Here is a 22,884-nt window from a genome sequence, read left to right on the forward strand (position 1 = left end):
TTGCAGCGTGCATCACTGTAATGCAAGAGTAATGCACAATGCAAAGAAGGCTACAGAATGGCGGGAAACACTTTTCTGCACGTGGGTTCTCCATAACAACAGAACACTCCGTCGTGCAAAAGATCTCCAATTCGGCGGGAACATAATTTAGCGGTGCCGAAGCACACACAATTAAAAAATCCACAACTTTGGGTTGTGACATGGGGTAGTTGTATGTCCTTGCCTATTTATAGGACACAAGCATGACAAGCTAACCCACTGGGAGGGCACTAGCTACCTAAAGGGTCTCACTGCTGAGGCCTTGATAGGCCCAAGAGCTCTCCCCCATTTTGAGGAGTTGTTATAGTGACCTAGCAGGGAGGATGGGCCACGGTAGGGAAAAAGTACCTCCCATCCCTTCGATGTGTCCCACATCTCATTCCTGACATGTGGCAGCACAGCACAGGGAGCTCAGGTTCCAGGTCCCATCGGACTGCAGGCCACCTAGATGACAGAGATTGCACCCAGGACAATCATTGCATGCAGATCTAAGTAGGATGGAGGCCTTTCTCTGTTTTGGTGCTCTCTAGCCCTCCCAATTGGCATTGTTTTTAAAGTCTTACTAATGAGGCAAAAATACTTTTTGTCATGCCCCAGTTCCAGGAATTTAATGAGGACTAAACTAGTGGCAATTAGGCTGACACAGTGTGTGTACACAGCACTTTAAAGGAATCAACAAAGAAGTGGGGAGGGAGGCTTTAATGAAGCATGTTCAATGTACACCAGCGGATGTGGAAAGTACCCCTTCGTATAAGGGTTCATCTAGGTTCATCTCTTGGCAGGAGCTGCCACTGCCCCAGTTCCTCTGCTTCCCCATCTGTAAGAAGGGGTAATAAGAACAATAGTGACTCCCTTTCTAAAGGACTGCAAGATCAACAGATGAATAGCAATAGCTACACACCAGAAACTACTGTTCCCCTCCCCTGTCCTTTATGTGGCCACTTACCTGAGGGCTGGGTGGGTGCAACATGCTCATACATCAACAAATGGCATTCAACCGGCAGCTTGCAGGGCAACAGCAATTCCCAGCCAGGCCCTCAGTCAGCATCTGTCACAAATACTTAGAGTGACCCTGGTAGCTACCACTAAAGCACCTGTATCCTGTCCTTTCTCCAGCAGTCCTGGGGATTCTCCTTGGCAGGGGGTGTTTTCAGAAACTTACCTTGCTAGCCATGCAGTGTAGCAGTTCCCTGCGGCACTAACGTGGGCACAGCAGGCAGAGGGACCATGTTCAGAGGAGATGCTACCAGCAGCTTCACAGGCCACCCCTGCATTAGGGGTCTGTGACAGGACAGCCCCTGAGCTCAGGGCTGGAAACTGCTGGGCCTCCAGCTGGGCTTACAAAGCAGAAGATCTTTATGTCTGCCACCCCTTTGGGCATATTCTGCCTGCAGCAGTTAGCCTTATCCCTGGGTCAGCAAGGAGGGGCATAACCATGAACCCAGCTGCAGCCCCAAGCCAGGCCTGCCATGCTTCACAGAGGCCCTGACAGGACACAACCCCTCCAGAAGACCCAGGCCCATCTGCCCTAACCTCCAGATCCACTCTAATTCCCTCCTCACCACCTGTGAGCTGGGCTCTGCCCTTAAACCCATCTCTCCAAGATGACACTTGTTGCAGGTATAACAGGCCAGAGCCAACTGAGCCCACAGTGACCCTCTAACCCTTTCCTGGGCAGCATTGGGGTTTGCATAGCCTATCACAGGGTCTTTGCCCTTTCCTGGGGCAGAGGGATCTGAGGGCAGGCAAGAGGGGAATGCAGTCTTGTGTTGTGATGTTCTGCCCAGTTTAATCCATGTTCTGGGGCTTGATTAATTAGAACAAATCATTAGCATATTGAAGAATAACAGCAGTAATAAGAACAGCAGTGTTTAACCAAGGAAGTGGTATGGAGTGTTCTGTAAGAAACAACCCTGCCTGGTTCCTGATGCCAGACCCCAGTGAACTTCCTCCTAGGCCACCAAACCCCTTACGCTGTCCCAGACATACCTCCTGGCAGCTTCAGTCACCCTCAGTCCAGAGCTGTCTCCCTCTGTGCTTTGCACCTAACCAAGTCATGGTCACTTTTCTTCGTCCCCTCGCTCACTCAGCACAGCCTGTGGAGCTGGAGGGGGAGGGATGGGGGCAATGGAGCCACCCTATACACGTGCCCAACACCTGCTATGATGTGTTTAAATTAGGATGTGTCAGAGCAGACTTGATTCATCAAGTCTGCCAGAGCATAGTGATTAGCACACTCCAGCAGCCTCGGCATCATGTGTGTTCAGCGTCCCTGCACTTCGAAATGGTGGCAGCAGTGCTTTAACTAAAGCTTGTTGAACCAGCTTTAGTTAAAGTGGCCCCCATCACCATTTTGAAGTGTGGGATGCTGAATACATGAGATGCTGCAGGTGCTTTAATTAGAGCAGCTCCTGTGAGGGCAGGGAGGAGCGTTCCACTGGCCAGAAAAGGCCCCCACAGCTGGGGCAGCCAAGCCAGACCCTCCCCCAAAATCATGATACAATCTCCCCGCTTCCCCTGTGCCCCCATCTCAGCAACATGTGGGCATTTGCCCTGATAGCCACTGGCGCTGCATTGGGTTCCTCCTTCTCTCAGCAGAGCCCACCCCACCCAGCTTCCCTCTAGCTTCAGTGGAGACTGGCTACTGCCACTGCACGTTGCACAGGGGCTGCCAGGCAGGGGCCCCCACCCAGTACCGACTGATGTGCCTGGGCTCCCTCCATGGCTGAGGCCAGCATGGAATCTGAGCTATGGTTGCTAGTCAGCACAAAGACTTTGGTTGGGGCAGGAAGCAGTGCTGAGGCCCATTCTCCTCTCAGGGACTCTCACAGACTACACCCAGCTGGCCCTCCCATGGGCACAGGCCTACCCCATGTACACCAGAGCATTTTATAGAGGAGGAGGGTCAGGGGTATTGGGCATCCAGAGCTGGAGCCCAGTTCTGCAGTTGGTTCTCAGCTCTGTACTGAAGCAGAAACACCTGGGGGTCCTGTCAGGCAAGACAAGTTGGGAGAGGAGTCACAGCTAACCCCACTGTCCGTGCCCGGCACAAAGGGTGCTGTTTTGCACTGTAGAGAATGGTGCAAACAACTGGTTTTGGGACCTTTCTCCTCACAGGGCTGCAGGTGGACGATCCTTGCTGTGGGCTGGACCTCGCCAGAGGAAGAGGGAGGGTGCAGGATGATCCAGCAGCGTTCCAGAAGGCTGGGAACAGGGTCCCTTCCCCTCTCCCATGGGGACACAAGAACAGAAGAAAAGTGCTGATCTTCCTATCTGCCACACATCATGGTAGGCTTGGTGCACTGCAGTAATACGAACCAGCTGCTTGCCCCTCTGGATGAGGCCAGCACTTTCCAGCTGTACTGGGAAAATTGTAATTTGCTGTACATTGCAAATTATGAGGCATCCAGCACCCCATACCTATGCCTAGCCTCTCTCTGTGCCAGCAGAGGGATGAAAGAGAGGGGCCTTGAGAGCTCTTTGCCCCTCCCCACTCCCAGCAGGGTGAGAGATGGGTGTCCTGAGACGATCCCTTCATTTCCAGTGTTCATGTATCCAGTTCAGACAAGGTGCATTGTGTCCATGAGGGGGAGCCAAACCAGCTCATCCTGGCTGAGAGCTTCAATTTGATCCCTCTGAAAGGCAGCCCCCATCCTAGCCTTGTGAGCTGAGCAGCCTACGTCAGGGAAACACGCAAGACTATGGAAGTTTCATGTTTTCTTTATTGTTGTTTAAAAAGGGTTTTTTCTTTCTTTTCCAAATATAGATCTAATTTCAACATATAATTTAAAACTGACCCCTAGCCCTACCACATGTCACAGAAACACAGCCCTGCCCTCTTATCTCATCCTTCACATCAAACATTGAAGGCGACAGAGGCTTGGGGACAGAGATATCGCAAACGGTTCAGCCTGGCAGAAGGCAGGAGAGTCCCAAATGTAGAGGGAAAGCAAAATCCTCCAATCCTGCCACCTGCCACCTGTCCTGCTGAGCTGCCTCACAGACAGCGGGTTCTACTGGAGATGGAGAGGTACCACCATACCTGACTTGCCATCCACTGGGGAAGCAAACAGGTAGAGACAAGCATTCACATCACACTGCAAACCCCCACTGAACTGAGCTGGGAAAATCAGGGGGACCTGAGCTTAGCTACTAAGGTCCTTGTCCAAGTACTCAGTCCCTCACATGCCTGGGTCCCCACAGAGATTACTTAAAGCTACCTAAAAAGATACCCTTTCAATTTGCTACCATCTTTTCTTGGACTCCTGAACTCCCCTGTTCTTAGGTAGGGGCCTGAGCCACAGCCTATTGCAGTGGTCAGCTAGAACATGGATTACAATGCTGATGCTGCTGGTTTTTAACAGCCTAAGCAAAAATTATACCCATGAATAGAATAATTGAATTTTGGGACTGGAAGGGACCTCAAAGTTCATCCAGTTCAAATCCCTGCATAGATGCAGGATTCACAGTTCCTAAACCATTCTAAATAGATGCCTGTCCTACCTGAACCATCCCACCTGTGTCTACCAACCCTTGTTACAGCAGCCACTGGGCCACAGAAAGGCCTGACTTCCCTTTCTAGTCATATATTCTCTTTAGCATGGGCAGGTCATTTTGCAGAGTGGTCCCTCTCCATCAACAGTGTGAAATATATATATATACACTATACAGAGCTACCAGGAGCAACACAGAATACATAAAAAAATCTACTCTTATATACAGTATTTATAAAAAGCTTTCCAGCCTGCACCACTCTGGATAAAAAAATACGTCTCTTATTTACTTAATTTGCATGTATTAACCCAAGAAATCTTGTATTTATTTCATTAATCACAGTGCCATAAAAATATCCACTCACATTTTGTTTCCTGTGCCACCCCCCTCCCCAGTTCTCCTCTCCTTTTAAATTCAGAAGGTGCCCAACACAGCAAAAAAAAAAAGTCAACATCTGGCTTTTGGCACAACCTGAAGATTCCTGATCACATGGAACTGGGAAGCTTTGTGGGGATGGGATGGACAGATGGACTGTGTAAGCCAAGAGGTGGAGATGTGTTTTCAAATGTAAGGATATGGTTTGGGAGCCAGGCAGTCTTATTCCAGGGTAAGGGGTAGACAGAACACTAGGGATCCTGTTGAATCCCTGCCAGTAGGCAAGAACTCTGTGCTCACCTGTGTATGCATGTGCTGGTGGGAAAAACAGTGCCATCAGGCCTGCTCCTGTGCCACTGAAATCAATGGATACCTTCCTAAATGTATGGTCCAGTATGCAAATCTCAGGACATTTAGCTTGTTTGTTCTTGACCCTGCAGCTAACCAGGAGACAAGTGGGAAGGCAAAAGGCAAGAGCATGGTCTTTCCTTACCTTTCCCATCTGGCTCCTCTCTCACTAGGATATTATGCCCCTACCATCTAACACACTGACAGGCTCAGCCCGGAGTCACTTAGCATCATGTACTGGCCTCTGCCTGCTCAGAGCCCCCCACTCCCAGCTTGCGTGGGATGCCTGAGTTTCTTGGACTGTTGTCAACACCCTTTTGTTCCCTAGCTTGTTGGGGAACTGAGTGGAGTAGTTGCTTTGGGTGGAGGATTGGGCATTACCCAGCTACTCCTGAGACATTGCTGGTGGCAACAATTAACAGTGCTGGGCACAGAGATTCACAGGGCACTATTATTCCTTACAAGCACTTCGGTGCCTAGGACCCACTCAAGTCTTACACTGAGGCACTCGAGTTTCTCAGTAAGAGAAACAAACTCCATATTCTCCTATTGCCCATGGCTTGCCCAACTGGGAGGTCAAGGCAAAGCAGCACTTCATGTCACCTCTCTACATGGGAATTCCTCTGTTGCTGGCACTAAGAGGTGTTTCCCCATGGTCATCAGGGGCACTACCATGGGGAAGTTACCATCATTTCATACAGTGTGATCCATGTCCCTACTCCTTGTGTACATATCCACCCTATCCCCTCTGTTTCTCATCCATCACTCTCACTGTGTCCTACTCCACATGACCACACCCAAGAGGGAGTCCTGATCAGTCACAGAACGCCTGCCACCAAGTCTGAAAAGGAGGGCATTAATGGGAAGAGACCTACTTTTATCTTTGACTGTAACTTCCTTAAATGTATTCAAGCAGGATGGAAAGCAATGGCCATGCTGAGCCCTGACATTCATGGGAGCCACAGAGTGATGCCACAGCCTGTCCCATAGGGCATTCAAAAAATAAACCACACACTCTCCAATACAGGCCACTGCCTGTCTACTGAAAGGTATATCCATCTAGAATGGGGGTGGTCAACCTGTGGCGCAGGTGTCACAAGTAGTATGAGCAACCTCTGTCTGTGGCACATGGCAGATCAGGGAGGGGGCAGGGAGCATGGGGCAGATAAGGCAGGGATCAAAAAGCAAAGCAGCAGATCAGGCAGGGAAAAGGATCAGTGGCACTTGGCGAGGGTATGTGCCTTAATTTGTGGCATGGCTGCCCAAAAGGTTGGCCCTCACTGCTCTAGAACATAGCCAATTCACCCTGGCTCTTAAAACAAGCTTCAGCAACATACATGGAAGAGCTGGGGGAGCCAATTAGCCAGGGTTGGCCAGGAGAGGCCCAGCATGCACCACCCACCTCCTGGGGGAATCTGTGGGGATTGCGAGAGCACTGCCAGACAGATATTGCACTGGATCTGTGCTCAACCTACCTGGCCTTACAGCTGTATGAGTAGCATACAACTGGTTCAGTCCCACATGCAGGGTCAGTCCATGGCCTGGGTCCAGCATGGGGCTGGCACATGGATGTTATCCAGAGCATCAGATCCATGCATGGGGTTGGTTTGCAGATGCAGCCTGGTGCATTGGAGCTGACTGCAGAACAATTCTGCATGTTGGCCCAACACCACACATCAGGTCCAACCATGCCTTGAACCCACGTACCAACCCAACTCTATATGCTGGCTCTGGCCATGAGCTGACCCTGTGCACTGACGTGACCTAGTACATGGAGCCATATCATCTGGCTCTTGGGACTCTTCACAGCTCCAGAAATTTGGTTGCGGGGGGATGGTGGCAGTGTTAATGGCCAAGGTTTGGGGAGCAATTAATGCTACCACTGCTCCCCCTGCCATATTTCTGGGCCTGTGGGGAGCTCCACAGACAAGATGACACAGTTCTGTGGGTTAGATATCAAAGCTCTGTAGGCCAGCTCAGCCTGCAGGCCGTACATTGAGCACCACTTCATTAGACCATCTGCTTCCAGAAAGGCGAGTGAACCACAGGGTGACAGGGGGAGTTCATAACATCTTCAGAAATCTACCTTGCTGAACCCCAGTGCGAGGAAACCTGTCTGGGACCACACAAGTTCTGTAATCAGCTTAAGAAGATCTGAATGCTGGAGTCCCCCACCAGCTAACAGAGGCACACAGCTTCTGAGTTCATTGATGTCAAACTTCTGCAAGACTGACTCCTACATGTCCAGAGCCCCTGCCCCTAGATCCTGACTTAATTGACTTCAACCAGCAATTCCTGTTGGAGAGCCTTACCCCACAAAAAAGGGCAACCACTGGTATAACCCCATCTCAATGTCGGGGGCAAGATTTGAATCAATAGACACTGCTGGTTGAACACAATTAGATGGATACATACCTAAACTAAGGAAGTACGGTTAAATTAATACACTGTAAGGTAGACAGAAAACTGACTGGATCATTGGGCTCAAAGGGTAGTAATCAATGTCTCAATGTCTAGTTGGCAGGTGGTATCAAGTGGAGTGCCTCAGGAGTCGGTCCTGGGACCGGTTTTGTACAAAGTTTTCATCAATGACCTAGAACAGTGCTTCTCAAACTATCTGATGTGGCGGACCGGCAATTTTTTTTCCAGTGGGCCAGGGACTGGTGCCTGGTTCAGCCGGTGGCAGCAACTGCGTGTAACAGCGCTACACAAATGTACGACCAGTTGTTTCTTTCTGTTTCCTCACCTTGCATGACGTGACATCACCTGGAGTGTTGGAACGTACAAACTGTGGCGCTATGACATATCAATGTTATGCTTCTGAAAATATATTTCTTTCTTTCCTGGCAACTCGCTGCGGACCGGCGAATATATTTTTCTTTCCTGGTAACTCGCTGCAGACTGGCAACCGGTGGCTCGTGGACTGGCACTGGTCCACGGACCACCACTTTGAGAAGCACTGACCTAGAAGACAGGATGGAGTGCACCCTCAGCAAGTTTGAAGATGACACCAAGCTGGGAGGAGTAGTAGATACACTGGAGAGTAGGGCTAGGATTCAGAGAGACCTCAACAAATTGGAGGATTGGACCAAAAGAAATCTCATGAGGTTCAATAAGTAAATGCAAAGTTCTGCACTTAGTATGGAATGATCCCATTCACTGATACAGGCTGGGAACCAACTGATTAAGCAGCAGTTGCAGAAAAGGACCTGTGGGTCACAGTGGGCAATAAGCTGAATATGAGCCAATAGTGTGCCATTGTTGCGAAGAAGGCTAATGGCATGCTGGGCTGCATTAGTAGGAGCATTGACAGCAGATTGAGGGAAGTGATTCTTCCCCTCTATTCAGCACTGGTGAAGCTGCATCTGGAGTCCCGTGTCCAATTTTGGGCCCTCCACTACAGAAAGGTTGTGGGCAAACTGGAAAGAGTCCAGTGAAAGGAAATGAAAATGGTTAGGAGGTTGGGACACATAATGTATGAGGAGAGGCTGAGGGAACTGGGCTTATTTAGTCTGGAGAAGAGAAGTCTGAGAGTGCATTTAATAGCAACCTTCAACTACCTGAGGGGTGGTTCCAAAGAGGATGGAGCTAGACTGCTCCCAGTGGTGACAGATGACAGAACAAGGAGCAATGGTCTCACGTTGCAGCAAGAGAAGTTCAGGTTAGATATTAGGGGGAAAAAAATCATGAGGAGGGTAGTAAAGCACGGAACAGGTTCCCCAGAGATGTTGTGGAATCTCCATTCTTGGAGGTTTTTAATACCCAGCTAGACAAAGTCTTCGCTGGGATGATCTAGTTGGGGATGGTCCTGCTTTGAGCAGGGGGTTGGGCTAGACGACCTTCTGAGGCCCCTTCCAACCCTAATTTTCTGTTATTCTATTCCTCTTCATTGCATTCCTTGCTAAAAATAGTTTACACCTTTTTGCCAGCTTGCTCTCAAGTTTAGCCCAACAATGATTATTACTAGCATGGCCTGTTTCAACTACACAGTTTTCTGCATACTAAAAGCTAAAACAATATGATATTTTTCTGCATAAATAAAAGCTATTAACATGGTTACCCCAATACTATGTTACCCCAATACTATTGCAGTTAAACCTTTGCTAGTGCCCAGGGCTGTTTCCAGATGTGGGGTGGGGTGGGGTGTGGTGTGAAAGCCCCATATTTCCCACATGTCCAAAAACAGCCTAAGGAGTTGTATGGTTCTGTTTTCCCATCTCCTCAGTCAACCAGATACAGGCTACTTACAGAAGGAAGTGCTTGTTGCAGGGAGCCTCAGCAGGCATCTTGAACTTGGACTGACCTTGCATCCAGATATAATTCCTAGTGGGATGCCTTCCACTTGAGAGCTGAAGAAGATCTAATAAATACGACTAATCAAGGATAGGTCTAAGTAAACAGATCCTACTGACTTTATGCAAAAGGGGTTGCTAAGGGCCATATGTATTCATCCCAAATTCAAGGTGACAGCCAAGTGAGTTTCATGCCATTGGAAGCTCTCCACACATCCTCTGGTCACTGTGGTATTAAAGGACTCCTTTTAGCCTAGGCACTAGCTGTAAAGTCAATAATACAATAATAGTAACACACACACACACACACACACACACACACATATAGACATAGAGAAAATAAATTAACATAGATTCTACTAAGTTATTTAGATTAGCAGTAAATCAAGTTTAGTCACTGTTTAGATTTCCATATGGACTCAGTGGTGGGACTACACTTCCCAGCATTCACTGCCAACTTCCAGTGGGGCATGGCACCCTTTTACCAAGTGAGGGAACCCTGGTGAGAAGGGGGAAGTGATGGTAACATGTCTCTTGGTGCTGGAGGGAAAGGAGAGAGCTCCCATTGTGGATGGATGGGAAGGACCATGGCTCCTGGCTGGGATAAGCACCTGGGGCTGAGATCTGGACTGGGATAGGCCTCTGCCCAGGCATGCCAGGATAAGAAAAGGTATTTGGGACACTGACACTACAGGACGTCAAGGGAGCTCTTCTCATTCCTATCCCTGGAAGACAGTGGAGACACCCTGTTAGTGCTATTGACAGGGCCTCTCCCTCCCATCCCTTCTCCAGACCAAGCTTGAGGTTGGACCAGGAAGAGAAGAAAGGGGCAGACAGGAAAGGTCTGGAGTTGCAGCTCCTGCTTCCCTCAAACTGGCCAGCCTAGGGCAGTGCTGAGCACTGCAGAGCATGCAGTGTGTGACCTGTTCTCATGGGGATGTCCCCACCCCACAAGTCTGCTCCAAAGTCCAAACTTGGCATCCAGCTAATCTGGAAAGAGGACAGAGGCAACTGGGACTCATCACCTGATCTTCCCTTCTTGAACCTTAGCACTCTGCCTCCTTTCCCATTAGTGTAACCCGTTGCCCTCCACTCAGCAATCCTCCTCTCAGCATGGACACATGCTTATGAAGTCATGGCTGTGGGCATCAGCAAAGAAATGCACGACCAGGTCAAATGCAGCAGCATGGCGATCACAAGTGAGTCAGACCAGCTGGACATCACCCAGAGCATGAGGTTGCCCCTCCCTCTGCCCTTAAAGGTGACATTGATCATCAGGCTCTGAATGTCTTTATATGGCTGTGCATCCCTGTGGAAGGGACAAGAAAGCTCAGGAAAAGAAAAATGAGAAGCAGGAAGTGACACTGCTGCAAATTCAGGCCCCACCCCTTTTCATTTCTTTTTGCCTAGGAGGTGCTTGCTGACAGGAAGTACTCTCTGTCTGCTTCATGTGTCCCTTCCTGCTCAGCAGCCTTCGGTTCCTGTTTGCAGCCAATCTATAATAACACTTTGCCCTCCTAGGTGTCCAAAATCACCAGACACTCCACATAAAAACTTGGATGAGGTTAGTCTCACAGCCAGCTCCTGGTGAGGTAGGGAAGTATTATTATCCCCATTTTACAGATGGGGAAACTGAGGCATGGAGAGTTGTGGAGACTTGCCCAAGGTCACCGAGCTGGTCAAAGGCTGTAGCCACTAGACCCTGCATCCTCTCCTCCCTCTGGCTTCTGATTTTCCACTCCCTTGGCACTCGTCTTACACACAAAGGGCATTGTCTCTGGAGGCCCAGACACACCCAGCATGGCTGTCCCCACTTCCATGGGATTGCTTTGATCCCCCGTGTGAGGGTCACTGGATACGACTGGACTGAATGATCCTGCAATCAGGAAATTACAATAAAGACAGAGGGCCCCAAGTGCATCCCTGGCTGGCAGCATGGCTCAGCGTTGGCATATGGGCTGGGACACCGTACAGTACTAGCAGTGGGGCAGGGGAAGGGAAGTATATCAAAGCCAGCTGCTTCTCCCAGGGCGCTGATCCATGGTGCAAAGCTGGCATAGGCTCTAGGGCTGGTTAGTGACTGCCGCCGCTCTTGCCACCTCCTGTTGCCCAGTCAATGATGATGAAGCTGAGGCTCATGATCATGAAAAGTACGCCAAGGCACGCAAAGCAGGCTGCCTGCATGGAGAGATAGACAAGCACCTCAGGAACTGCTCACCTGGACCCCTCCCTCCTCCAGACACAAAGCTCCACCTCTCCTGAACTTAGGAGGGGTTACACTGTATCACTGATCATGATCACTGTGCCCCTAGCTGCAGTGCCTCTGATGGCAAACCCAACCCACTGGATGTAGTTCTGTGCACAGGAAGGGCTTCTACTGGCCTGGCTGGTTTCAGGGAAGTGGAAGGAAAACCCCTTCTGCTGCCATACATGGCAACTCCACTAGGGTCTCTGCTGCTATAGTTGTGGCAGCAGCTCTGAAATGTATGTAGATAACCCTAAACAATTATCTCCCCCCCACAGGGCCACCCACATCAGATGCTGCTCTTATGGACTTCGACCCTCTGCTACTCCCACCAGAGCCAACAGGAGCATGATTCATCTCCCACAGCCCACAGAACCCAATGGGGTCCCCTCTGCTTAAGCCAGCTCAGGTGCAGAAGACGTACCAGGATCTTGGGGGTGGACTTCATGGGCTCCTTGTCCTTGGGCATGATGCGGATGTAGAAGATAGCAGGGAAGATGAAGATCAGGCAGGGGGCCGATGTTGCACCTGGAGAACATTGGGAAGGAGTGAATGTGGGCAGGCTTTCCTCCAGAGTCACTTCACCTGGAGCCCAGTCCTTTGCTGGGCACTGGCACTAGAGCAGAGTCCCCCTCCAGACCTCATTTAGCTCTCCTGGAAATCAAGACATCCTGCAGGATTCTGAGACCTGCACCCACCTGCAGGGGCAGCCACATCCTTCCAGGGACCCAGCCTCAAGAGTTAAAAAAGCAGAAAACTAACGGGAGGACAGCAAAAACAACCCCCTTTTACCCTCCTGCTCCCCTTGTGCTGCAAACAAAGAAGAAAGGCACCAGGCTGCAGCTTTGACCCTGGTCCTCAGGACAACAGACACACAAGTACTGGGCTCCAGAGCCCTGGGACAGGTGGACTAAAACCACTCTACCAAAAGAACGAGCGAGTGGTCAGCTTGAGGAGTCAGCAGTGTGGGATGGATCCCTTCACCCCCTCAGTCAGTCATGGCAGCCCCTGGGGGCAAGGCAATCTCACAAACCTCAGCCATTGGTATTAAGACAGCCCCAGCAGGTGAGGCACAGCCCCTGCCCCCACCCTGAACAGCTTACAGTCCAACTGGGTGAGAGTTGGGAAGGGAATCTGAGGCACAATGAGGCAGTGAGTTTCTCAAGGTCGCCCAGCGGATCAGTGGCAGAGCCAAAATTACAACCCAGAGCACCAGTCTCGGGGTCCAAGCCCTGAGCCCACCCTGCCTCACCTGCTCACCAAGAGCAGGAGGGACAGGAAATTGTGAGCTGTGGTGCCTGGCTGCCCTTCCGCCACAGCTAGTAAGTCCTGCTTTCTAGTCCCACTTCAGCCACTGACTCACTTTACAGTCTTAGGGAAATCACTGTGCTTGTCTATGTATCAGGGTCTGCCTGTCCAACAGGAGTCATCCCATATTGGAGAGGATTAAATCCCACATGTACAGGAAAGCCAGCAGGTTCCTCCAGCACATGGGGAAGCCTGCTATGCACTCTGGTCTCACCAGCGACCAAGGATTTTGCATTATGGGGCTGGGAATCTTCCAATTTGACCCAGCATGAAATTCTCCCATTAGTGTTAAGCAAAAAAGTAGATCAAGAACATTAGGAAGGAAAGAGGAGCAAGAAGCATTTCCTGAGAAGATCTGGGGATAATCAGGCTCTTTTCTAGGAAAAACAGTAACATGTCACCAGCAGCATTTATGTCACCAATATGCATCCAGCTTTGAAGATGTGTCAGTGATTCTCAACCAAAGTATCTGGGGCACCATGAGACCTTTTTAAGGGTGCCATGAGGTACTGTGCAATATAAGCCTGTTTGGCGTGGAACACTTACACATGATTCACAAAATAAACCCACAGATTTCAAGCAGGAATCCAGAACATCAAAAGCGTTCTGACCTGCTGTGGTCTTTCTGAGTTCTTTACAACAGAAGAGTTGCTCTAGTATTTTTCTGTAGTCAAAACACAAATGAAAGCTCAGAGAGGGCATTTTCCGAGGGGTGCCTTGAGTCTAATGAGGTTGAGAACCACTGTTATATGGACTGGTCAAACTCAGGTGCTGGTCTGTTGGTGAGTGCTGAGCTTAGTATGGAAGCACTGTCTGAAAGAACCTGGGATGGAAAATGCTATGGGGATTTTAGGCTAGGATCTCAGGCACAAGCTGGGGCTCTGTGGGTACTGGGCTCATGAGGGGGGTCCCAATGTGCTGCCTTTCCTGGAGCTCCACAGCACTCTAGGAAAGCCTGGGGAGGCTTACATGCTAGGTGGCAGGGAGGAGAGACTCACCGATCATGCCAAAGATGCCTAGGATGGAGGGGGCAAAAATGACTAGCAGGTTGATGGAGGTGAGCAGGACAATGGCGATCACAATGTGGCGGATCCAGCTGAAGTCCTTGCCTTGGAAAAGCATTTGCTGGATGGCACGCCGCACCTGCAGGGGAAAAGGTCAGAGCTTGCCCATGTGCCAGCTTTCACCATACCCTTCAGAACCAGATTGTGCCAGTGGTCACTCCTGGTCCTGCTCTCTTTCCCCCAGTTGTGTGAATGTCCCTTCCGAGCCATCTCCATTTCCCACCCACTTACACTGAAGCCACGGGCAGGTTCAGACTATCCTAGGGAAACATCCAGCAGGGAGGGAAGTTCACATGATACCAGGGGTTCAGAATGTGCCACTCCCTGGGGTCAGAGTTCATTCTCCAAGGTCCATCTGGTCTCAGGTTTATTTGATGGGACCACTGATGGGGGAACCAGTTTATGCCAACACTGCCCATGCAGATGACATGGTCAAGGCACCAGAGTTGCTGTTGGATGGGGGAACACCCTCTGAAGCAGGACATGGCTCAGCAATGTGCAAATGAAAGGCCCTGCATTGTGCTGCCCAGCCCTGGGGCCCATGGCTGGCATTACTTACCGGGAAGAGCACAATGGGCACGGTCAGCGTCACAGCAGTCAGCACAGCCACACGCACACACAGGATCAGGATGTCGAAAGGGTCTACACTGTTGTAGGTGTGCAGCAGCTCTGACTCCACATGGCCTACAGGTGCCAGCACAAACCTCACTGTCAAGCATTCCTTGTGCCCCAGGGGGCTTGCAGTTTCCCCACTCCCACCAGGATCAGGCCCACGTCAAAGGGAAACCACTGCCCAGAGCGAGAGTTGGCCAATGTACTTCTGTCATGGCCTGTTCCAGTGTCAGATAAGAGGAACCCACTGGGTCCAGCCAAGTACAACAGCACAGGAAGGACTCAACATGTGCCCAAACATGGCTGCATTTGGTGAGTGACTGAATCAGCATCAGGCAGCCCCATGACTGGGTCAACCCCATGCACTACAGCTCTATCCATCAGCCTGACAGCTGTGGTAGGAGGGCATGCAGCTTTCTGAACCAAACAAGTGGAACCAATGATCCTGAGCTCAGGCCTTGAGTGCAGGAGATGACTGAGTCTGATGTCAAGGGAGTGCCTTGGGGAGGGCCACCACGCAGAGCCTCATGAGGGCAAACATGCTGAAGTTAGAGGTTTCCTCTTTCATAGGCAGGGAGCACCACCCCTCTCCCCAGACTTTGTTACCGAAAGATCTTACCATAGAAAGTGAGGTAGCCAAAGAGGGCAGCCAGGAAGTACATGAGGTACATGACGGTGATGGAGATGTTGGAGATGCACTGCATCTTTTTCTTTGAGGGGCTGAAACATGTCCAGAGCAAGGTTAGACTTTTTGGTCCCTTCAAGGTACAGGTCAGGGTAGACTGAGTTTCCTCTGGCCTCCACCCCTCCCAGTTTGCTCTCAGGCTTTCCTGGACCAGGACCCCTGGCTTGGCCTCTTTCATTTACCTGAATGATAGCTACACCCTCACCCACGAATCAATATGACCAAGCCTAGTGGCCAGGACTCCCAGTGCCTATTTGCCACCTGTGGCCTCTGAATGCCAAAGTAAGGTGCAAATCCTGGGTTCCTGTTGATAACAAGGGTGAGGGTTATACGCCAACTGCCAAGCCAGTTGTGCTAGATCCTACCCATTTGTGCTCAGTAGTGCTGACTGGACAAGCCAAAGACAAGTTTGGCTGGCAGTGAGCACCATGCTTCCCATCCCCCCATCCTGGCATACCAAGTATTGGCAGGGGCACCTCAGGAACTGAAGGAGATGCAGAGCCAGATCTAGCTTTGGTGTGACAGTGTCGGCATTGCACCACGGAGGCCTTTTGCCAACAGTTATACAAGCTGCCCTGTCAGGGCCAGCCTTTCAATGGGCAGAGGGTGGATGGGTCGTTGCCTGCACAGACCTGTCACCACAGAGTGGGTAGGATGGGGTCATGAGTCACAGAGCTGGCTCTGAGGGGCCCCCAGGAACCACTGGCTTGGACTCAAGGCACCCCCTTGCAATGCCACTTAAGGGACACCTGTGCCCCCAAGACAGCCTCTGAGCTCTGTGAGTCCTAGGGTAATGAAGGGCAATCACAGCAGTGGCTCCCATAATGGCTGCTCCCATGCAGGCATTTGACACAGCCACCTGACACGGTCACCCTGCCCATCCTGAGAGGGAAGAACACATCTTGGGGCCAAATCCTCATCCCAGACGCACAGAAATAACCCTGGAGGCCTCCCCCATTGCCTCTAGTGGAGCCTTGCCACCTTCAGGTCCTACTGTGGGACAGGGCACACTTGAGACTGTCCCATCTGCCTGTCTCTGACCCCTGGCACCCTGATGCAGTGCCATAGCCATGCCACATAGCAGTCTGGCCATACTCACTTTATTAGCTCTGTGTAGATGGGCAGCACCTCAGGGTGGCACACGAAGGCAAACGCCATGATGGGGATGGTGTAGGCCGTCTGCAAGAGACATCAAAGCTAAGTGGGGTGGGTGTGAGCTAACAGTGTCAGGCCCCTGTCAGAGAGTGACCCTGGGCAGTCAGCCTGCCCACTGCACACTGGCCTGGATCCCTGTAGCTGGGTGCTTGGTCCAGGGGTGGGGGAGCTCTCCAGAACCCAGGCTAGTTCCAGTCATTGCAGCAGTGACTGCGCTCTCCTGCTGATCATGAACCCCACTCTATATGGTGGTTTTTCTGAAGCTCCACCTCCAGGAGTCACAGGACCAGGTGAGACAATCAACTATCATTTAAAGTATAAGGGCAGATTTCTAGCTGTAGTGATCATAGGCAAAAGCAGGTTGATGTGACTAAAGTGTGAGCTAGGGTTCAGATCCCAAGAGACAAAGAAAGCAAACCCAAGGGTTGTAGTTTTGTGACCCTTTTGATTTTTACACCAAGAACTTTTGAGGGTCAGCTTCCGAAGCTTTCTCATAGTAGTTCAGAGTGAATAGTGTGAATTCCTCCTGCCTGGTGTGCTCAGAGCACTTGCTTGGTTCAGCATCAGGAGGACACTGTGTGCAAACAGTACCAACTGCAGTGCTACTTCTTGGTCTGTGTGGGTGTGTGCATGTGTGCACCCAAGTGTGTGTGAAACAGTGTGACCAGAGATTATGGGCCCTAGAATGCAATGTTCCTTGAACTGAGCAGCATATGTGGGTTGTGTGTATCATATAACATACATTTCATACAACATAACACTGTATGATAATATATCATACAATACATATTATACGGCACATGCTTTTATAAGGCATAAGAGCATAATATATGTACTATGTGCTCATTACAGAGAATACAAGACCCTAAAAGCAATGTTACTGATCCCAGTGGCATATATATATGCACTTGTGTATTTATGGGGGTGAGTAACATGTTCTGGATAGGGTGGAATATAAATCTAAATAACAACAACAAGGGAGACTACAAGTCTCAGAATGCCATGCTCTTTCTTGACTAACAGCAAAAGCATGTGAGTGCATGCATGAAGGTACATGTACACACACATGTGCACATGCACACAATTTCACTGCAACGCTGGTCAAGAAGCAGCGCAGCATTCTGGACCCTGCAGTCTTTCCACTTGAACCCTCTCCCTCATAGGTGAGGGCAGGTGCTATGTGCTCCTGCTTCCAGGCAGAAGACAGGCTCTCAGGCTGCTAGCTAGTTGCTGGCACAGCCTTTTTCTGGATGAAATTACTGCTTCAACCCTAGTGTGATGAATTAATTGAAAGGCCAGGCAAGAGACTGAACCATACCTGGGAGTTGAGTGTGAAGAACCGGGGGGAGCAGGTGCCTTCATTGACATGCTGGAGGGGCGTGTAGCCATTCTGGTAGTCACTGGTGCTGACCAGTGTGTAGCTGAAGTTGCTGGTGCCATTGATGTCCTTCTCGGGGAGCGGACAGGGGATCTGGAATCTCTTGTAGATGACCTGGCAGGAGGGAGAGGAATAGAAACTCAGTCAGCTCCTGACCCCACCAGCCTCACACACCCACCAGCCTCAGCCTCCGGAAGCCCAAGGTGAAAGAGACCACAGGGGTGCATAAGTAACCTCTCCCCAGCCAGGGCCAGACGAGATTCCCCATTCAGTCTAGCAGCTCAGAGCAGCAGAGCAGGGGAGTGGCTTGTCCCCCTTTCTCACTGGCTTCTCAGCCAGGCTTGCCTCATGGCCCAGATTTGCCTGGATGGAAAACTCTGAACAGACTGCAGTCTCTGAGCTCTCACCCTGCCTAATGATCATGGCCTCCGAATCAAGATGGCCCTTGCCTGCCCATGAGGTGGGTGTTTCCCTCCAGATCCTGGGAATCTGCCATGCCTGATGCCGCCTCAGAGCCAGCGTTCCCTCTAAGCTGCGTGGCATGCGTGGCTGCGCAGACATGTTTATGCTGCGCTGCCAGGTGCGCCTGCGTGGTTGCACACACCACACAGCTTAGAGGGAACACTGCTCAGAGCTCAAGGTGTTATATCTTTCTGGTCCCGGTGCTGCTGTGTGTGCCCATTCACTGCCCTGCCTAAGGATCCCAGCAGGATCTGGAGCATCTCACTGATGCTGCCCTCTCCCCTTCACAGATCAGCTGGGAGAGTGAAAGGCACTTTCTGATTGGGGCTCAGTGTGGGTCTCTGCTGCAGCATGAGGACTCCAGCCCTGAACACCTGCCCGTGCGCCAGGGAAGAAAATGACTCAGATCCCATCCAGGCCTTTGACCCACCCAGCACTTTCAGCACTCGCTGTCAGGTGGTGAGATGCCTGGCCATCTCAAGTGTGTGTGTGCCTGCACACGTGCTCACGTGTGCCTGGAGGCCCTGGCTGTGCAAGTATCTGCACGTGTCAGCACATGTGTGTATGTTTTGCTTTCCCTGCCCCGGCCCATGGCCCATCCCCCACCTGCTGGGACTCTTCAGCCAGAAATAAAACAGCAGTCCTGACAAGCTGGGTGGCAGCTTCCCTGTGGGCTGCTGAACTAGCTGGGGTGTCTGCTCCTATTGAGCTGACAGCCCAGCAAGGCATGAACTGTGCAACCCCCTAGAGCCAGGCTCAGCCAGATTGAGCCCTGCTGATCCTTTTCCCCTCTGTGGGCCGGAGGAGACACTTCCCCCAGGCTGCACCCCCTGCCAGCACCAAGCCCCAGCAGGAAGGGCTTAGGCCTCGGCAGTGTGTTTTGGCTGGGGCGACTGAAGCAGGTGCTGAGCTGCCAGGCCCTGTCCTGCTCTTGCTGAAACCAATAGCAAACCTCCAGCCAGCTCTGTGGGAGCACGAGGGCCTGAGTGGATGTCTCAGAGGCAGAGCACATCTCACAGCAGTGCCCTCCTGGCTAGACAGCATCGGCTACAACAGGAAGAAACAGGCTGAGTCTGAAGAAGATGGGAGAGTGACAGACCCAGTGTGCAGGCTTCTGCCTCACCTCTGCGACACCCTCATTCCCTATACACAGCCCCCTACTACGAGCCCCTCAGCCCTGCTAATACAGTCCCAACCCACAGTCTGTTGATATCCCAGCCCTGAGATCCGCTCCCTGGAGCAGATTCCCAGCTCTGCCAGCTCCAATAGGCCCACTGCATGTCAGTGTCCAGCCATTAGCAGAGGGAGGGGTTCACAGTCCTCCTACATGTGAGCTGTGTCAACTTGAAGCCCAGTTCCCTAAAAGTGTCAGTCCAGGTCGCAACCCAACAGAGGTCCCAGTGCTGGTAGCTCAGACACCTGCTAGTCTCTACCCACATGTAGCTGAAACAAGACTGACCATGGCATGCAGGACAGAAACGGTCACAGGACAGGCTCCAGTCGCATTGGGCTGTCATCACAGTGGGACCAGTCTCTCCCCCTGCCCTCTCCTCCTCTTCAGAGCCACTTCAGTGCCACTTAGCCTGCTCACCCATTATCCCTGTGTCAGACCCTCACTGGCAGCCCCATCACAGAGCCCAGGAGCTCCCAGTCATCACCACTGGTGAGATGAAGGTGCCAGGATGGACAGGCAAGGGGTGCTGCCCCTTGAGAGACAAGGCCCCAGTTCCATCATGGAATCAGTGCCAGAGGTGGCAGCATATGAGGGAAAAGGGCCCCTACTGCAGGTGCTGTGGCTCAGTGGGCAACCATGGTGGGTGTGGGAGGGGGATCCCTGGAGCTGGGATGAAGGGAGGCACCCTGGGCAGGCACACTGAGATCTCTCGGGGAGCAGGGGGAGGTGCAGATTCCCACCAGAGCAGCAAGAGGGGTGCACAGTGTGTCCATGGTGTGGCCTGGTACCTATCCAGGTAACCAGTCCCCAATCCCAACTCCTGCCACTGACTCACCGAAATGAGGAAGAAGACCATGCAGCTGAGAGAGAATCCACTGGCATAACCCAGATAGCCTGGAAAGAGAGGACAGCACATGGGTGGGCATGGGAGGAGCTATTAGCTGGGCAGTGCTTTACACAGGGAAGAGGCCACTGGGATGTCCCAGCACCCTACCCTCCAAGGAGCTTGACTATGACTCTGGAGGCCTGTCCCCAGTTGGTGGGACTCACCAGCCCACCCTGGAGACAGCCTCTGCCGTGGCTGAGGTGGGTGGTAAGGGAGTTGCGGCCAACAGGCAGCAGTCTCTGGGGTGGGACGGTGAGACAGTTGGACAACCCCATGGGCACAGGGCTTGGATGGCTGTTTCATGGGTGTCAGGGAGATCCAGGATGGCTGGGGAGCAACTCAGAGCTGATATGGGGAGGGGGCACAGTTGCCTGCTGGGGTGAAGCAGGGCTGTTATGATGTCATCCCTTTGGGGCCTTGACCCCTCCTACATGGGGTAGAGGATGGCCCCCTTGGCTGGCAAAGGGGCTCCAGGTCCTGCTTTCCTGCTCCCTGTCATGCCTTGCTCCCTATCCACTGTGGCAGCTCTGTGCACCCTCCTTGCCACACAAAACATCATCCCTTGGCCAGTTCCCTGGGGGATACTTTCTCCTCATCCTACTACTGGGATAGGCCCATGCACGGGGCGACTTACCGAGTTGCTTCATGAGGGCCAGAGGCAGAATGATGGTGACAGAGACAAGGATCACCAGGTAGTTCCCGTTCATGTACCAGTCCCTGGAAACAGAAACAGGCTGGGTTACACCTCTGCTGCACTTGGAGGCCAAGAAAGAGGGGACCCCAGTGCAGTGGCTGGCAGGAGAGAGTGGCAGGACAAGTGGGGACCCTGTTGCAGTGCCAGGAGCAGCAGGAGAAAGGGTAGTATGTGGCCCCCCACACTGCTGGGGCTGGGGATCCCTGGCAGTAAAATCAAGGTTCCCACTTGCGCCTTCCTCAGGCCTCTGACACGGCACTGGTACCCACATCAACGCTAGCTGTTCTTGGGCCCAGCTGGCTTGCTCAGAGGGAGCACCTGATGCAGTGCATGACCTCCAGCCCCTTTCACAGACCGTAGTGCCCATGTAGGCTTCAATCTGACACTGCAGGCTCTGGGGAGAGCTAGTCTGCTTGAGAAACCAGCAGAGGCCCCACATTCCCAGCCCCTCCCTGCCTCTCCTCCCTTGGGAAGGCCCTCGCCTGCAGCTTCTTCTCAAGCCACAATCCCCATCCTACTCCCCTTTCTGAAGCTGCCAAGCTCAGCAGGGCCCAGGGATAGTAACACCTTTGTGCAGGGAACATTACAGCTGTTGAGGGCTTTTGAAAGCCCTTGTCTGGCTCTGACATGCCTGGAGCTCAGCACTAGCCTCCCCATGTTTCTCAGGACAGCAGTCTCTGCAGGAAAGCCTCTGGGGGTGGTTTCAGAAGCGAGTGTGTCCATCTGCATGTCCTGGATGGCCACATCCTCAGACCCTGTCCTGCATATCTATCTCATCCCCTTCAGTCAGGTGTCAGTCAGAGCACTCCCCAGAGAGTTAATCCTTTGCAGACCAGCACCTCTGACTCTCCAGAGCCACTCCCCCTACTCCAAACAAGGCACGTGTGAGCCCAGCACAGAGTCTTCACAGGCCTCCAGAAAGGTTGTTCTGAAGGGGAAACAAGGAAGCAGGGATTGGAAGTTCACTCTGGTTTAATCCTGTGCCGAAGGCTTATTCAGTACTAGCATCCATCTAAAATAGTAGTGACTTAATGCCGCTAAATCCAAATGATGAGCTGACTGGCCAGAAGCCAGATCTGCAGCTGCTGCGGTGACATTAAGCAGCATAGAGCTGCTGGGAGGAGGGGGTGGGGAGGGGGCCATGGAGAAAATGCACAGGCAATAAGGCGGAAGAGAGGAAATCACTAAGGATTGTGGCTACGACAGATGGGGGAGGAAAGAGCACAGACTGATCCCTGCTGTTACTTTTGCTGTCACCTTCTTCCTGGCTAGAGGGCCTGGGTTTCAGAGCTAAGGCACTGGGTTGGGATGCAGGAGATTTGGGTGCAACTCCAGGCTGGGCAGCTGACTCACTGGGTGAGCAGTGTGGCAGAAATGCCACCGTCGGTGCCCCTCTCCAGAGACCTGTCTCTGCCAGCCTGAGAGGCTGCTGTTGAATCCCTCAGGGCGGGGATCTCCCACCTTGTCTACATGACAAAAGCCTGGTGCCTGAATGCTCTGGTCACCTGGGCAGTGGGGGAAAGCCCGGCCCTGCGCACGGGCCCAGGTAGCCAGGGATGCTTGGTAGATTGGTCGGCTTGTGGCCAGTATTGGCAGCTTCGATTGGACCGGGCTGCTGAGGTCAGAGAGGGGATAAAAAGGCCTGGGCCAGGAAGAAGGGCAGCCATTAGCCA

General features: G+C 52.0%; 1 protein-coding gene and 1 long non-coding RNA gene across 3 annotated transcripts in view; both read right to left on the reverse strand.

The window, feature by feature from the left end:
- Nucleotides 1-103: 103 nt before the first annotated feature.
- LOC112550322 lies at nt 104-7,958 on the reverse strand. Its single transcript, XR_003094103.1, has 3 exons — nt 2,029-7,958; nt 986-1,087; nt 104-856 (listed from the first exon to the last, which is right to left on the reverse strand). It is a non-coding gene; the product is annotated as an uncharacterized LOC112550322 (long non-coding RNA).
- Nucleotides 7,959-9,003: 1,045 nt separating this feature from the next.
- Nucleotides 9,004-22,884, reverse strand: part of SLC38A3 (solute carrier family 38 member 3) — an 81,255-nt gene continuing 67,374 nt past the window's right edge. For both annotated transcript variants that reach the window (XM_006023744.3, XM_025204333.1), the window contains 9 exons: nt 21,152-21,234; nt 20,467-20,525; nt 17,936-18,109; nt 16,562-16,641; nt 15,397-15,497; nt 14,725-14,849; nt 14,100-14,244; nt 12,218-12,321; nt 9,004-11,726 (listed from right to left, as the gene is read on the reverse strand). In XM_006023744.3, coding sequence (XP_006023806.2) covers nt 11,622-11,726; nt 12,218-12,321; nt 14,100-14,244; nt 14,725-14,849; nt 15,397-15,497; nt 16,562-16,641; nt 17,936-18,109; nt 20,467-20,525; nt 21,152-21,234 — 976 coding nt within the window. In that variant the 3' untranslated portion in view covers nt 9,004-11,621. The remainder of the gene's footprint in view (nt 11,727-12,217; nt 12,322-14,099; nt 14,245-14,724; nt 14,850-15,396; nt 15,498-16,561; nt 16,642-17,935; nt 18,110-20,466; nt 20,526-21,151; nt 21,235-22,884) is intronic.

This window comes from Alligator sinensis, unplaced genomic scaffold (assembly GCF_000455745.1).
Source record: "Alligator sinensis unplaced genomic scaffold, ASM45574v1 scaffold858_1, whole genome shotgun sequence".
In the NCBI taxonomy this organism is placed as follows: Eukaryota; Metazoa; Chordata; order Crocodylia; family Alligatoridae; genus Alligator; species Alligator sinensis.